The 18,081-nt window shown below is 41.1% G+C and overlaps 1 protein-coding gene across 1 annotated transcript in view; it reads left to right on the top strand.

Moving 5' to 3' along the window:
- The window catches only part of FAM171B (family with sequence similarity 171 member B), a 31,778-nt gene that overhangs the window by 8,454 nt on the left and 5,243 nt on the right, over positions 1 to 18,081 (top strand). The window contains exons 2-7 of the mRNA XM_081163787.1: positions 8,372 to 8,605; positions 9,498 to 9,590; positions 12,032 to 12,190; positions 15,777 to 15,947; positions 16,591 to 16,707; positions 17,948 to 18,071. Coding sequence (XP_081019913.1) covers positions 8,372 to 8,605; positions 9,498 to 9,590; positions 12,032 to 12,190; positions 15,777 to 15,947; positions 16,591 to 16,707; positions 17,948 to 18,071 — 898 coding nt within the window. The remainder of the gene's footprint in view (positions 1 to 8,371; positions 8,606 to 9,497; positions 9,591 to 12,031; positions 12,191 to 15,776; positions 15,948 to 16,590; positions 16,708 to 17,947; positions 18,072 to 18,081) is intronic.

Raw genomic sequence — 18,081 nt, 5'->3', positions numbered from 1 at the left:
TTTCTGTTAAGATTTTTTTTCTTAATCGCTTTGTTTTTGTCACGACAGTATGCAGACCTTCTTGGCATTTAAATCAGCCTTGAAATGTTGGGTTTATAATTCCTCTTGAATTATAGAGTCTGTTTCACGACGATTGTATGTAAGGAGTCGAGCCAACACATTATTATAGTTCTTTTGAGAAGCTCATTGGTTGCCTACCCTCTTCTTTATTCGCGCCTCTCTATATTTGTCTCCATTGATTATTCTCCTATGAAAAATTTAGTGAACAATGTTGAGAGAAAACACTGTTTCCACAAATCAGCCTGCTTTCATGTAAATATCAACTTTGGCCTTTAAATATTTTATTGGACATATATTATTTATTATAGTGGATGTAGCTTTTAAGTTCCATGGGCAGAGCCTGAATTAATTTGACAGTGGGTGTCTCATACATAACATTTGTGAAACAGAAAAGGGGATGTTGGGAAATAGCATATCTTTTTAGAGATGTCCAGCTTTGTGCATGCCATCGCCTGATTTGAATAGCACAATGTAAGGTGATGTTTGCTGCATAATATTCACAATCAATAAATGTCCAAATGCATTGGCAAAATCACACAAGCAGTTCTGATAGTAAGCTGGATCTGGAAGCTGGGCTGTACCCTTATTTGTCTGCTGCGTCTTGTTTCCATGCTTTGTCGCTGAAAGGGAAGGGGGGGAAACTGGAAGAGCTTGTACTCCATTATATATTTCATACCTAATTGTTGCTGATCAGAGCTTCAGCTTCAGTTAACCTCCAGGGATACTTGTGGACACTGTGCCCCATATGGTGCTTCTTGCCTTATGGCAGCTGTTAGTAGGTCCTGGCCATACATTTGTTTTACTATTACTGCACTCCTCCAACATTGACAGATAGCCAGTTTGCCATGAAAAATGTGGTAAGGGGTGCTGCCCTTTACTTTCTGGTATGTTTTGATTAGTATTGGAATGATTTTTCAGCCAAAACCTAGAATTTAAGGCATTAGCCTTGATGGGTTTTCTTTTTCTGGTGGTGGTGGGAGGAAGCAGTCTCCTCTATTTACTTACTTGTAAATAGCCCATAGCCTTCACTGGAAAGTTTTATTGACAAAAATTATGTTTCTCTCCCTACTCCATCCCTCCAGCATTCATATATGAAGCTGTCTTAAACTGAGTCTGACCATTGGTCCCCTGTAACTCAGTACTTCCAACTTTGACTGGCAGCACAGATCAGGCCTCCGTCGCTGAAATCTTTAAACTGGAAGTGCCAGGATTAAAGCTGAGACTCTTGTGCGCTGCAGAGCATGTGCTCTGCCACTGAGCTATGCCTTCCCCCTTCTAAGAGCATATTCCTTCCACCATATTGCTCACAGATGTGTGCAAGAAAGCCCCGTCAGCTGCTTCTGCTAGAAAAGCATTAAGCATATACATGCACACACATGCACACACATACAGTGCATTTTCTGTTCCCAAAGAAGACTGAGACACTGAACTTTCCTTACACTGTGATGCATGTGATGCTTAGTTCGGCCAGCCTTGCATTTAAGCACTCGCCTGGTGGGCACAGGTGATAAGTATTTGCATGCAGCCAAGTGCATGGTGGAGAGGGGATGGCGTGCTCTGCCTGCCTCCTGTGCACATCAGAGAAACCTAGTGGGCTGCCAGAGGAAGTACCTGCCCCCACCCCCATCAGAGGAATGGAATAGGCGACTAGAAAAATGATGGAAAGCCCAGCAGGTTGTTAATTTTCAGGGGGTGGGATTTTGTGGTTATATTTGCAAGGCTGATTTCTGCCCCAAAACGTAATAGGAATGCAAAGGTAGTTTTTGTGATGGGTTCCTTTTATTTTGTTGATAATAAAGTCATTAAGCACTGCTGCATTTTTCAGCTATGACAGTGATAGTCATCTTGCATGCCTGGTGCAGGTTCCTCACCCCTGCAAAAGGTCAGCTGTGGTCCTTTGGGGGACTGCTGTCTAGTTTTTAATGTACCATCTCCAACTTGCTAGTTGCTGAGAATTTTGCAAAGGGTGCTGGAGTAGGTTGAACTGTGAGCTGATGCAGCAAAGTACCTATGGTGCAAAAAATACGGTAATTCTTTTGTTCTCACCCAAGAATGCCAATGCAGGATCACTTAGCACAGGTTATTTATGCCTTTCCTATTAGCAAATGAGTTCTTGAGTATGCACATTTTCTTTGTAACTTACTACACAGTAGGGGACCATACAGTTCCAGAAACATGTGCTTGTGTAGCACATTTTCCTTATTGTTAAGGGTTGTTGCTTCTGGGTTGTGAAGGAATGTTTGTTTTATTTCTACTGTAGGCTTTTTCTTCTGTGCTAACCACTAAAGCTTGTGATAATGCTGTTTTAGAAAATAGAGAAACTCAGTGGCTTTTTAGGTCATTAAAATGAAGCCAGGAGATAAAAAGCTCCTTTATGTGGCCATGATTGAGTGTTGAATGTGTCCTGGGTATATGTCAAGATATTCAATACCATTTTTGTGTTAGTGCAGCATTCACGGTACGCACACATATATATTCAGGGTAATTCTTAAACTTTGGAAGGCTTCCAAACTGTTTTATTTCTCCTGAATAAATTACTGCAACGTATATTATGAAAACTCATTAGCTGTTTTAATGGTTGAGACAAAAACCCTTCAGAATTGCCAGTGGGTCAGTTTAACCCTTGTCTTATCACAGTCCTGGCAAAACAATACTTAACAACTAGAGTTGTTCCTTGGTTGTGTTCTCCCTCTACCCTTGCTATATAGTTGGACAAAGCACAGATAGTTAGGCAAAGCAGGAATAGGGAACCTCTGGCCTTGCAGATGTTGGTGGACTCCAGTTCCCATCAACCCCAGCCAACATGGCCAATGGGAGTATGATTGGAGCTGTCATCCAACAGTATGTGGAGGGCCACTGGTTTCCCATGCAAATTTGGAAGTGGTGGTGCTACAAAATTTTACCATTCATAACAAACTGCCATTCCTTATCTTTAAAAAACCCAAATGGTTTGGGACCAAGGTACTCAAAGCATTAGCTCCTGTATGATCCTCCCCAACCAATAAGATCACCCAGAAGGCCTTTTTGTCCTGAGATGCAGTTGACCATGATGAGTCAAAAGGGAGGAGTCTCCATGGCAGTTCCTGGGTTGTAGAACAGTTCCCCCTTGGGCGATTGCAGTAGAGCATGAGACTCTTAATCTCAGGGTTGCGGATTCAAGCCCTGCTTTAGGTGAAAGATTCTTGCATTGCAGGGGGTTGGACTAGATGATCCTCGTGGTCCCTTCCAGCTCTACAGTTCTATGATTTGTTTGGTGACTTCACTTAATGTCCTTTGAAAAACATGTTTATGCTGGCAGGCATTATTTTTAACTTTTGATCAGAAATGTTTTTTTACCTCCCCCCCCTTCATTTGTTAATATTTTAATTAACATTCATTCTTAATTCGTTATTGATTGGCCTCTATAATTAATGAATGTTAGCTGCCTTGTGTGCTTTTGCTAAAATGGAAAGGCTGAATAAAAGATCTTTCCATAAATAAATAAAGCATTTGCTTTGGAGATAAAGGACAATTGAAAATTATTCTCTCCTGTATATAGTATTAAAACAGTTTATGAGACACACAGGTTTTTATTATTATTATTATTCAACAGAATTTTAATAACAATCAGCTAAACCTCTTACGTGGTTTATGTAAAGCATTCATTTAAAAATATATATTCTTCTACCTTCTACCCTCTTTGACAAAAAAGAAATTACTTTTAAAAGGACACCATTTACTCTTTTTTTATTTACATCATACTGCTAGTATTGTATACTTTGCATATGCCTTCTGCTGGGGAGAGGAGGGGAAATCATTTTCTGTTTGCTTTGCAATAGAAGTTTACTCCAGCTGCTTCAGACAAAGGATTGGTTGAGTCTGTGATGCATGGAGATTCAGGTGTCCAGTACTACTTCAGAGAGAGGGAACCTGTGGCCCTGCAAATGAGGATGGATTCCCCTCAGCCCCAGCCAGCTTTGGCCCTGGTCAGGGATGATGAGACATCTGGAGGGCCTCATGTTAGCCACCTCTGCCCTGCAAGCCACACAGGGACTGTGCTGATTCCTAGCATTCCATATGGCAGACTTCTGGTCCTAATTAGCATAATTAGCAGGAGAAGCAAAACAGACCCAAACAGAGATAACTACACTGGACAATATGGTACTGGTCTGCAGATGTAACATTTGAACTTACGTTTCTAACGACATAACGAAAGCATTTTTCGAGTGGGACCAAACTGGTGATAGCTTCACCGGTAAGCCGTCTCGGTAGGGACTTTGTGACACATTTGTATAACACCTAGCTAACATTCTGCTCAATAAGCACTGAACAGTAGCAGTAATTAAGTGAATATGTACCAGCTGTCTCCCATCGTTTGTGTTTTCACTAATTGTGATGAGGCTTGACTCTCCCCCCCCCCCCGTAGAATAAGAATATGAGAATGCCTGCTCTAAATGCTGAATTAAATAATTTGATGCAAGGGTATGCTAAATATAGCCTTTAGGGTGTATTTGACTGAAGAAAGCTATCAAGATTATTCCGATGTGTGGTGGCTTGTGACCTGCATTTTTCATGGGGAGGAACAAGTTTTGACAAACCTGCCTTCTCCTCTTGATTTAAAATAGCTTGTGTGCATTATAAAGTTCAAATCCAAGATTTGCAAATCACATTCAAATGAATGTGGGATCAGTTCAGAACTTTCTTCTCCTGAAATGTATATTGTAACGATGTCATACAAAAAGGCTGTGTATCAAAGTAAAGCACACTTAGATGCAATTGGCAATTTAACAAACAAAAGCAGCCTTAACACATTGCCCTTCTACCAATTAATAGATAATTTTACCTTAGTCCTGTGACTTGTCAAGTAAACTCATTTGTTCTATTGAGAGACAGAGGATCATAGAGTTGGAAGGGGCCCGGGGGGGGGTCATCTAGTTCAACCTCCTCCAAAGCAGGAATCTCAGTTAAAGCATCCATGACAGATTTAAGCATCTAGCCACTGCTTAAAAACCTGCAAGGGAGGAGAATCCACATCATAAAGCAACCACATCAGCTTGTACACTACAAAATCTCATAATTAATAAACATCAGTATATTTGTTATATATAGTAACTATATCTGCTGGGCCTTCTACCACTCCTCTATCCCACAGTTACTTACCAGGATTATTGGTAAGTTAAAGGTAGAAAGAATATAAGTGATATTAAATGGTGGGAATGTGGTTTCAGGAAAACCACTGGAGTGGAAGCACTCCCCCCCAAAAAAACAACAACAACCCCACACATGTTGTGTGTTCGCTCCATATAGAGTATAAATTCCCTTCTTGTTGGCCTTACAATAACACTATCCATGCTGGGTTTACAGGGCCTGATTATCTTCGGAATAACTGATTTCTTCTTTATAGGTCAGTGCACCTTTCGTATCCCTAATAAGGCTGATCAGGAAATAGCATGTTCTACAAAAGCAAGAGTGAGACGTGGAAAATGATGGTTGTTCAGTCAGCTAAGACCAAACAAATCACCCAGTGTGGGGGCTCACAGCTGCTTCGCTTGTGAGATGGAAATGCATGTTGGAAGCAGCCTTTGGGAAATAAATCGTAAGCGTATGCCTGGCATTTTCAAAATAGGGGAGATTTTTAAAAGGAAGAAAAGATCACCACACTGATTTTATGTCAAATCTTTCATGCAGAGAAGGGGGAGGTAAGATAAAAAGCCAAATCAAACATTACACACATCCTAGGGACAAGCAGTTTTAGGTATAGAGGTTTGGAATGGAGAAGGGGTGAGAGGAGATGGAAAGCAGCAAATGGGGAAAGACTGATGTACCCCTCTTCACCTCTCTGCCCTCTATTTATCCCCCCCAAATTGCCCTTCCTGAAGCCATTTTTCTGTAGAAGTAGCTGCTGTTGGGTTAATAAATGCACTTATGTGTAATGTATAACGTGGCACAAAATATATCCAGTAAAAATTAACAGGGAAATCATCCATTGTTGGTGTTGCTGCTTCAGTGTTCATCACTTTGCTAGCAGTGATTATAATGAATGCTTGTTAGACAGTATTGCATATACGGTTTACTTGATGAGTTAACATCCAAGGAAAAGGTACAGAGTGAGCCGTTTTATTCTGTTTCTAATTGAGTCACTCTGTCGAAGGATTATTGGCAGGCTGTAAACAAACAAACAAGCAAACAAAACAACTTTTAAACTGCTTTTAAAATTGCTTTACTCCATTGTTCTTCCCCCCCCACCCCCTACCCTTTTCTGCTTTCGTAAACGTGCACTTTGGTGATTAAAGCAGTCTCGGAAGCAGAGACTGCACACTCACAACAAATGTTTTCACTCCTACACAACTGGTTTATTCAACCAGTCATGAATAAAAAGAAAACTCACTAATACCATCCCCTCTTGGAATATATTGGTACAATAACTGTTTTCACTTCTCACTAAGATAGTGTTTTAGATCTTGAACAAACAAACCATAAATTTCCAAAGACACAAGTGAAAAATGGGTCCAGGACAGGGAAACAGCTTTAAATAAATAAATAAATAAAGACCGGGCTCAGGGCTGCTAACACTGAATATAAATACAGTAAAAACAAAAACAAAACAAAAACAGTTGATTAAAATATAAGCTAGAATACAGTTTAAAATGCACCAAAACCAGAGCAGCACACAAAAAAGCCGTTTACCTTCCCGCCAGAGCAGTACCTATTTATCTACTTTCACTGGTGTGCTTTCAAACTGTTAGGTTGGCAGGAGCTGGGACCGAGCACGGGAGCTCACCCCGTCACGGGGATTCAAACCGCCGACCTTCTGATCGGCAAGCGCTAGGCTCAGTGGTTTAGACCACAGCACCACCCACGTCCCTAATATAAGCCACCTTATATAGCAATAAAAACTATTCAGTCCAGAGACTATCAAACAATCACAGATTCTAGTATCTAGGAGATGCCATTCCGTATCTCACGATAATCCACAGAATGATATTGCACTCCTCTTTTTTGCCCTCTTGTTACTAAAGCATGGTAGTTGCTTTAGTTTTCAAGTTATGAATATACAATGGTACCTTGGGTTAAGTGCTTAATTAGTTCCGGAGGTCCGTTCTTAACCTGAAGCACCACTTTAGCTAATGGGGCCTCCTGCTGCCGCCACGCCGCCGGAGCACGATTTCTGTTCTCATCCTGAAGCAAAGTTCTTAACCTGAAGCACTATTTCTGGGTTAGCGGAGTCTGTAACCTGAAGAGTATGTAACCTGAAGCGTCTGTAACCCGAGGTACCACTGTATATGGTTCTTGGCATGCAGAGAGCATGGCTATTTCCTTTCTGTCTTGTAGGGAAATGCTATTTTGTCCACTTCCTACTAGCCCATATTTATAGAATGGTTAGGATTGCTCCTATATAAATAGGTGCAGGATTTCAGCATTAGACATTGCAGCAAATGGCACCTCCAGGATGCAAGGATGTCCAGTGGGAAGAGTGTGGAGGGGGAATACGGAGGGGTCCCTGTAGCTGCTATTTCTAAACAAATCTAGGTAGGAGAACCTATCCCATAGCAAATGAATGCTCAGGACCTTAGTGCTCTTTTGGTGGAAATAACCAAGCAAAAGGCTCATCTCTAAGCAGATAGCACTCTACAGAGCATTACGCCTATATGGTCAATGGTTTTAGATTAAGATCCTAAATTGTATAAAGGCTCTATTTGGACTCAAACCAGCATGTTTTCATTGTTACAGCAACCAGTGAGACTGTGTATGCTTCTTCAGGAAATGTTTGAGCTTTGAAATGGAAAACTTGATTAAATTTAGTCCACCTTGCTTGGTGGTGTATTAGATACTCGCCCTTCCTTCCCCTCCACTATGCACCTCTTGCAATGTGCAGCATAGCTGGATGCACTGTGCATGTGCAATGGCCCAGTTCATATCTTCTCCTTTTTCTTCCTTTTTTGAAAGTTGTATGAACTGGTCCTGTGCATATGGTGATATGTTCAAAACCAGTGCATGACTTACTGGAGGTATGTGGTGAAATGCAAGTTTATTTGTATCAATAGAGTCCACAACCCAGTAATGTATGAACTGTGCTTTCTTCTCGGTCTGCTCCTGACCTGTTTTAAGCAGATGTGTGCACTTATTCCAAATCAAGCTACCATTGCATGAACTACATTAGTGTATTTCCTCAAGAATTCAGATTTAAAGTCTCCAGCTCTTTTATCTTAGTTGGACCACTTTCTTCTGGAGTGAAAAAAAGTATTCTTTTGAACTAGGAAAGCCCATCCCTACCAAGCTTTCAAAGGATATATAACGTTGATGATTGTCTTTCTCCTTTTGTCTTATTTAGGATCTATGTTTACACTGAAAGTGCAAGTCAATGACATCATCAGCCATCAATATTTAAGCCAAGCGATTGTGGAAGTGTTTGTCAACTACACAAAAACAAATTCGACGCTGACTGGAAATAATGGAGCAGTATTGATACAAGTTCCCTATCAACTAGGTCTAAGTTTAACTATTGCATCTTATAAAGATGGTTATATGTTAACACCTTTGCCTTGGAAGACTGGAAGAATGCCAAGTGAGTAAGCCCCTTTTAAAATCCTATTATTAAACTGAATGCACTTGAATTTTCTTCCTTCTTTTTGGTAATCCATCTCATTTTCATCAAATGAATGTGACTTAATGAAGTCACACAAAAGTATGTTGTGCTGAATGCAACTGCAAAGGTAAATGCCGCCGTCTTGAAAGAGTTATAAAATACATATCAAATGCTTCCATTAAATATGGTAATTAATGCGGGTCTGCCCCAAATATTGAATACAGATTATCTTGAAGGAAGCTGAACAGTTTGTGAAACTGGAACATATTGTCTCAAACGATAATCATGTGTTTTCCTGATGAGTTGGGAATGGCACAATTCTTACCCTGTGCTTCAGGTCATAGAATTATAGAGTTGGAAGGGACCCTAAGGGTCATCTAGTCCAACCCCATGCAATGCAAAAATCTCAACTAAAGCATCCTTTTTTAATGCCTCTTCTGTTTTGTTATATTATTTCCCCCAAAAAATACCAAAGCAGAAAGGCTAAAACAAATTCCCAACATAAACTAATGCATAAAAATAACAGCTTGTGCGTAGGCATATCGTTTTGAAACTGATGACTTTAAACTAATCAGATTGCCTCATTATATTCTTAGTGGAGAAACTCTGCTTAGTTTAAACTCTAGTTTTGTTTAAAGTAAGGGTCATAAACCCAGTTTGCACATAGTAAGAAACTCTTGCAAATTTACAGCAGGAAACAAAGGCTTTTGATTTCCTGGTTTCCATGTGAAATACCAGTCCTCTTTTGTATCCATCACTGTGGTGTCCTAAATTTTACCACTCTGCAGAAGTGTAAGTCTTTTTTCTAGCTTTCTTTTCCAGTACATAAACCTTTGTAGTAATGTATTCCTATTATTTTGTCTTCCCACAGTATATTCATCAGTCACACTCTCACTGTTCCCCCAAAGCCAGGCAAATATATGGTTGTTTGATGATACAATTTTAATTACTGGGAAACTATCTGGTAAGTAACAGCAGTACTAAAAATATACTTAAAATTTATCTAAGTTTTTATGGCAAGGTAAAAAAAAACATGTTAAACTGAAAGTACAGCAAGTTGCAGGGACGCGGGTGGCGCTGTGGGTTAAGCCACAGAGCCTAGGACTTGCCGATCAGAAGGTTGGCAGTTTGAATCCCCGCGACGGGGTGAGCTCCCGTTGCTCGTCCCTGCTCCTGCCAACCTAGCAGTTCGAAAGCACATTACACATTAGCAGTTCGAAAGCACATTAAAGGTATGTGGGAACCAATGACACTGCAAACAATAGCCTCCAGAAGATCAAAAGAGACTACAAGACTCTGGGCAGGAAATTGAAGGAATTAAATGCACAAATTGTCATCTCATCTGTCCTCCCAGTTGAACGACGTCGCCCAGGGAGAGAGGAAAAAATAGTGGAAGTGAACAGCTGGCTTCACAAATGGTGTAAACAGGAACGGTTTGGATTCTTAGATCACGGACTGCAGTTTCTTGAAGATGGACTTCTGGCAAGTGATGGGCTGCACCTCACAACGGTTGGGAGGAATGTTTTTGCCAAAAATCTCAGAAACCTCATCAGGAGGGCTTTAAACTGACTAATGTGGGGGAGGGAGACAGTGCTCCTGAAGGTAGGAGTCTATCAATTGATGAAGATGATCATCCAAATGTCATAGACCAAATGGAGCAAACAGCATGCAGACCTAGTGGTGGGAGGAAAAAATCCTTAAATAAGAGACACAGGGGAATGATTAATGGACTTCAATGTCTGTACACTAATGCGCAAAGCATGGGAAATAAACAAGATGAGCTTGAGCTCTTGGTACAGCAAACTAAATATGACATAATAGGCATCACTGAAACCTGGTGGGATAAGTCCCATGATTGGAATGTAATAATGGAGGGATACAATCTATTTCAGAGAAACAGACTAGACAATAAAGGAGGAGGAGTGGCGTTATATGTCAGGGATGTGTATACCTGTGAAGAGATCCAAGATTTAGAACCTCAAAGCCAAAGTGAGAGCATTTGGGTCAAAATTAAGGGAGAGAAGAATAACAGAGACCTCATTGTGGGAGTTTACTATAGATCCCCAAGCCAAACGGAGGACATAGATGATGCCTTCCTGGAACAGATGGCCAAGCACACAAAAGGAAGGGAGATAGTAGTAATGGGGGACTTCAATTACCCGGATATTTGTTGGATGTCAAACTCAGCCAAGAGCATAAGGTCAAACAGATTCCTCACTGGCCTTGCAGAGAACTTCATTGTCCAGAAAGTGGGAGAAGCAACAAGAGGAACAGCCATTTTAGATCTGGTCCTAACCAATGTTGATGACCTGGTTAGTGGGGTAGAAGTGGAGGGATCATTAGGCGCGAGTGATCATGCTCTTCTGAAGTTTACTATACAGCGGAAAGGAGCAGCCAAGCATACTAGGACTCAATTTCTTGACTTTAAGAAAGCCGACTTCATAAAACTTAGGGAAGTGCTGGGTGAGATCCCATGGACAGTAATACTAAAAGGAAAGGGAGTTCATGATGGCTGGGAGTTTGTTAAGCGGGAGATAGTAAAAGCACAACTTCAGGCAATACCAATGAGACGGAAACATGGAAGGTGCCTAAAGAAGCCAGGGTGGCTATCTAAAGAACTTTTAACTGAGTTAGGTACCACTCCAGCGGGAAGATAAATGGCGTTTCCGTGCGCTGCTCTGGTTCGCCAGAAGCGGCTTAGTCATGCTGGCCACAGGACCCGGAAGCTGTACGCCGCCTCCCTTGGCCAATAAAGCGAGATGAGCGCTGCAACCCCAGAGTCATCCACGACTGGACCTAACGGTCAGGAGTCCCTTTACCTTTACCCTTACAGCAAGATGCAAAGGAAAGTGGAGGATTGGGACTGTCTGACTTGAAACCGTACTTTGCAGCCAGTTGCCTAGTTAGGATGAAGAAGTGGGTGACCTTGAGAAATAAAAAAATTTTGGAATTAGAATGTCACAATTTAAGGTTTGGATGGTATGGGTATCTGTGGTATGACAAGGTTATAGTTAGGGAGTTTAAAAATCATTTTGTTAGACATACTGTATTGAGAGTCTGGAATAGATAGAAGCCTAGGTTCTATACAAAGATACTCTTATGGCTCTCAACACCGAAATGTAGCATATTACCTGAATGCTCATATAAGATGCACATTGATAAGAGGTGCAAGTGGTTCATGCTTGAACATTTATTTTTGAATGCCAGTTAAAAGTTTTGCCAATCAAAAGTGTTAACTGTTTGAAAGAAGCACTGTGAAATTGCTGTTACAGATAGGTAGCCGTGTTGGTCTGCCATAGTCAAAATAAAAAAAATTCCTTCCTGTAGCACCTTAAAGACCAACTAAGTTAGTTCTTGGTATTGAAATTGTGAAATTGCTGTCTTTCAATTCTTCCTCTTTTTCAGATGCCAAATCTCAACCAAGTGTTCAGTTTCCAAAATATTTAATAAAACTTCCTATGAACCACCATATCACAAATGTTACAGCCTACCTTACAGTGCCACAGCAGTTTTTGAAAGTGGACCATTTTCTTTATACAACTGGAATTCTTTTAAATAAGTCAGGTATGTCAGATTTTCCACTAGCTTTTGAAGATATACAGCAAGGATCTGAAGACTATCCCTTTAAAACATTAGCGGCATAGGTTTTAGACCCACAGGTTAGGATTTGAAATGTAATATTGTAGCTGAATAACAATTTATCCACCTTGGAAGTGTAAAGAGTCTCTGATTTTTCTCAAGACACCTTGTTAATTGTGTGATCCAACTCGCAAGAACGTTCCCTGAATCACCCTGATTCATCTTGCAATTTGGGGTATGCTCAGAGCCAGTCCGCACCCCTACATTTGTTGCTGGCAGAGATTTGTCATCCCCAGCTTGTTGCAAGAGAGGAGGGGAGTTATTTGTCTCCACCTTCTTTGATTGGCCAATAACTATAGAAATTTTAAAATCTCCATTTATATTGGCAACAGTGCCATTGTACAAATTCTTACCAACTCAAGATCCCCACATCATTTACAGAATGGAAAATGTCAATGTAGAATACTGTATTCTAAATAACAACAACAGCAACAATAAAAAACTTTTATTTATATCCCGCCCTCCCCGGCCGAAGTTGGGCTCAGGGCGGCTAACATCAAATACATAACATTAGTATAAAATCAAACAATAATTAAATTACCTCCTAAAAACAGGTCAAAATCAAATTGAAGTCTAATTAGATGGCTTTCCGCAGGGTTAGGGTTGGGAACACTAAATGCTCATCGGCCCAACTGTTTACGCTGATCTTATATGGGCCTAAATAAAAAAATTCCTTCCAGTAGCACCTTAAAGACCAACTAAGTTAGTTCTTGGTATGAGCTTTTGTGTGCATGCACACTTCTTCAGATACATATGGGCCTGTGAGAATGCTGGGAGGCCTCTTTCATATTAGTTCTTATACAAAAAGAAGAGTCAGGCTGAGCCCTGACCAAAGGCCTGGCGGAACTCCATCATGCAGGCCCTGCGGAAAGATGTCAAATCCCGCAGGGCCCTGATCTCTTGTGGCAGAGCGTTCCACCAGGCCGGGGCCGAAGCCGAAAAGGCCCTGGCCGAGGCCACCCCGGGATCTCCAAGGTGTTATTATTTGTAGACCGTAAGGTCCTCCGTGGGGTGTAACAGGAAAGGCGGTCCCGTAGGTATGAGAGTCCTAGTTTTGTTCCTTGTACACTGGAGCGCTCTCACCAAAGTTTCAGTGTATTCTCCCTTGTTTTGTTTTGAATTAAGTCTCTGTGCCACAGTGTGTGGCTTGTATTCCAGCCCAGTGCTAAGAGTAAGGTTCCGTCAGCCCAAGCTCTTTCCTTGCACAACAGAACCTACAAGGCCTCTCCTAAATCTGTTCTGGATGTTGCTTCCAACCCTTCAGAGCAGATATGGAGATAACTCTGGGGGCATGCCCCCCCAGGGGGGGTGGAATTCCCCTTGCACTAGTGGGAATCCTTCTCCTAGCCCAATGTACCCCCCCCCCAAAAAAAATGATATCATTATTGAGCTGTATAATGAATGACAATCAATGATGTTTAAAATAAACACACAATAAATGGCTGCCTGGTTTTTTTCATTTCTGCCACTGATCACTACTCTTTCAAAGGGTATTTGAACACACCGAGACACACAGGGATTAATAATGTATGCCTACACCTTTTGCAGCTGACGAATCAGCAAATAAAGCAGCTTTCATTTTCCCCCCTTGATCCTCCTGAAATCTCTCTGATGTGTTTCTTTTTAAATTATTTATGGGGTCCTGCAAAAAACACACACCCAGCTTCTTTTATCCTAGGGGCAGGTGGAAGTTAATTGATACATGATATTTGAGTTTTCTTGCGACCCACATCTAACAGTGTGCACATTTTGAGAAGGATTCAGATACTTAGTTCTGTTCTTGAGCCTTTCTCTCTCTCTCTCTCTCTCTCTCTCTCTCTCTCTCTCTCTCTCTCTCTCTCTGCAAGCTGTGCCAAGATGAGTCATTTGTGCACAGGTCTGTTAAGTTTGTAGAACTGGAGAGTGACAAATGTGACAATGTGCAATGTTACACCATGCATCTGGATGGTTTTCACAACATTTTGACTGGGCATAGAAATTAGAATTCTTATGGTTAAATGCAGAAGACTTGGAGATATATATTAAGCTAATGAATATTTTAGTTGATACAGTTAATATTTTAAGATGTCTTAAGTATTCAGATGCTGCAGGGAAATGTGCATATTAATTAATTGCTGTTTTTCTTTCTTTCTTTTACATGATAGTGTTCTGATTCAGTTTCCCCCTGCATATTTATAAGTAGATCCCATGTTTATAAACTGAATGTCAGAAAGCTTAGATTAGGAAAAGGGTTGGTTAATGCTCAGCCTCTCAGATTAGTGTGTGTTTGTTCTGAGCTAACCGAGTTACATTGATTCATCCATTCCACGGTTGCTGTTGTTTGCCAAAGTGGAAAAGCACTTTACTATCCACACATCTTCGAAATTCATTTTGAACTGATCTTTTGTAGGTTTATCAGGCTTAGTGGATTTACTTATGAATTTTGTTTGACCTGCTACCGATTTACTCTATGTGCTCAAATACAAAAACCATAGTACAGATACCATACTGCATTTTGTACAGGGATGGTGACAATTCTGCCACCTGCAAAATAGATTTTTCGTCTTAGATCTTTGTTTGCAATCCTGAAGCGCAGTTGCCCATCAAAAGTGTAGGAAACATTTGGCCCTCCAGATGTTGCGGAACTTCAACTCCTATTATGCCTGGCCACTGGCTATATTTACTGGACTGATGGGAGTTGTAGTTCAGCAACATGAGCTAGATCAGGCTTCCTCAAACTCGGCTCTCCAGATGTTTTGAGACTACAATTCCCATCATCCCTGACCGCTGGTCCTGCTAGCTAGGGATCATGGGAGTTGTAGGCCAAAAACATCTGGAGGGCTGAGTTTGAGGAAGCCTGGGCAGATGAACCAATAATCTGGAAGTTTAATAAGTGCTGGTCCATACTATTTAAGTGCTGTCATACTATTAAATAATTAAGATTAAATACAGCAGCTTATTTTGATGCCTTTTACCACCATCTAGTGGTTTATTTCTGTACTGCCTCCACTACTAATGGCTACTGAAATTGAGCATGTGTAGAGACATATTTTCCTAATTATTTTTTTATTACTGTGGTGGTGATGGGTCTAGGTCAATTCTGTATCAGTAGTCAGATAATCAAAAAGTATAATGGAGACGAGGGAAATGTTTGCTTCTGCAAACTTGTCTGGTTGCTGGGTGGAATACTGATTTGCTCCTTTTGAAAAGATTTTGAGATTTTGGAGATGGCTAGAATGTTCACTGAAATATTATTCCCAATAAATTATTGTGAAATTGTATTTTTTAGAGGACCAATATATGTTAATTTGGAAATGCATTAATATCCATCTTTCTCCATTTTAATATTAAAAAGCTGACAGTTTAAACAGCTGTACATATATGTAGAATAAGCCTTTGGTTTGCATATAGGAAATTCCATAAATGTTATGACTACATACCTTTTGTGGTTCCAGATGACTAATTTGGAACACCCACCCACCCACACTGAAAATAAAATAAAATAAAATCATCTCCTTGTTTATATGTTTAGGTTTCAAAAGTATTGAATTAACTCCCCTTGCTGCAATATGTGTAAACCTGTTTTCGGCTGGGAAAGAACTGAACGTAGATGGTCCCATTCAGATAACATTGCCTCTCCTACCTACTAGTGCTGTCAAAGCAGGAGATCCTATCCCAGCATGGACCTTTGACATGAAAACTGGTGAGTGTGTTCTCTGTTCTGCATTAGCACAGGGCTGAAGCTGTGTAGCTTTAGGATTTTCACTTAGTCAAAGACAAAGAGCACCACATGGTCATTGGGCCTTGCCAGAAGCTAACAAGTAGGCTGCCATCACACCCCCTTCAACCTCAGGTGGGTGTCCCTTCCAGGGATCCAAATACTTAAAAGCAGGAAGCAGAGTTAACAATTAGCTAACGTCAGGTCCCACTCATACATAGCAGGAACCTAATGACTAGGCATGTGAGAGCTTGGATTAACCCTGACCGTTTTTTGTTTTGTTTTTTTAATTAAGTATGTCTTTAAGAGTACCTGAAAAATGCAAATTGGCATAACTCATAGTACATGCTGTTTCTCCACTCTGACATCTTGTTCGTTTACATGGAGATCTTTGATGTGTACTTGGAACTTTTGAACAGGAAAGGTCTTAGCTGTTTTAGTGTTTGAAGTCAGCTCCACATGAATGATAGGAGCTGGAGTCCGGCAATACAAGAGGGCCACAGATTCCCCATTCATGCAGCTGGAAACATCACGGGCACATCTGACCTCTAGAGTTTTGGACAGGGCTTATTGTGCTTTGATTTAAAGGCATCTTACCCTTCTAAAAGAAAGCCTTTCTTTCTCCCAGGTGCCTGGGTGAATCGCGGGTTGGGCATGGTGAAGGATGCACAGGATCATTTTGTATGGACATACAGTGCTCCGAGTCTTGGTTACTGGATAGCAGCTCCACTGCCTGGAACCAGAGGTATCCCATGGAAATGTGAAATCATTGAATGGAACTTAGCTGTTGTAGTTTGCAGGAGAATAATTATGTGCAAGTTGGCGGTCAGAACACAGGATAGTGAAGAATGCCCCCCTCCCAACTTTAATAGGAATCATAGGCTTTGTTCCCTGGTCTAGTGGAAATATAAGTACGATTCACAGGTTACTTGGTTGTAGGGCATCTCTGTGTAGTAATGATCGACTTTTTAGCCCTGCCCTCAAACCTTGCACCTTTGTCATCCAGTAACTGTGTGGTTGTGTGAGAAGAAAGGCCAGCATGCAAGCTCCTCCCTGCAAATGGGCCTCATGCAATATAGTGCCGTAACCACACTGCATCCCCTACTTGGGAGCATGAGCTTGCCCACTGGGGTTTTCTTCTCACACAACCATGTATAACGTGATTACTGAAATAGATTTAGAGGCAAGGCTAAAACAAGGCCTCATATTGAAGCCATACACACAAACTGTCGGAGCCTCCGCTACGACTGAGCTACTCCTCCGGTCGAGTCCTACGAAATCGCCTCTAACGATGATTAACAACCTGAGCCTTTGATAAGGCTCCAGGCACGTTCCCTCATTACGCAGAGTATCCAGCAGCAGGGAAGGAGCTGAGAAATATGAGCTACATTGCAAAGAGTTTTATTTCTAACTACGCAGACAGAAAAGAAATAAACATGCTCTCTCTGTGAGAGCAGAGAGACAACTGAAAAACAAAGGAACAGGAAGCAGTAACATCACATCCGTCTCCTGTCTTCCGTGAGACTTCCAACAGCCTGGAATCTCTGGAATGCAAAACAGAGTCTTGTGACTCCAAGCACTGCACAGTGGCAACACACAGAAACCAACACAAACAATATGCAAACAGGGTATATTATTTAAGGCATGAAAAATACTCATAAGAAAAAAGGCATCCTAGCCCAGCATTTCCAGTGTCTTGACTGAGGCAGGATTCCCATCAATATTGTTTGAATGTGTGTGTATATATGTATATATAGGCACTGCTTAATGCCAAAACATGGATCTAAACTGTGGACATCATCTCTGCCCATGTGAGCCACCCCTGTGTTCACGAGGACTGGAAAAATCAGCAGCACGTCCAGTGACACAGTGTTAAGGAAAAACAGTGTAAACAAATGATGGGAAGACACCATATATTGTTGGATCCAGTTTTGCACAAGAAATCACCTTCTTTTTCTCTCCCTTTTTAATGGTTATAAATTTAGACTCCATCATTGCCTCGGTCACTAAGGATATAACTGCATACCACACAGTGTTCCTTACAGCCATATTGGGAGGCACCATCGTCATTATTATTGGGTTCTTTGCAGTTCTCCTTTGCTACTGCAGGTAAGTAACA

Source organism: Podarcis bocagei (genome assembly GCF_964188305.1).
Source record: "Podarcis bocagei genome assembly, chromosome: 1".
NCBI classification, from domain to species: domain Eukaryota; kingdom Metazoa; phylum Chordata; class Lepidosauria; order Squamata; family Lacertidae; genus Podarcis; species Podarcis bocagei.
This window is presented reverse-complemented; position numbering and strand designations above follow the sequence as displayed.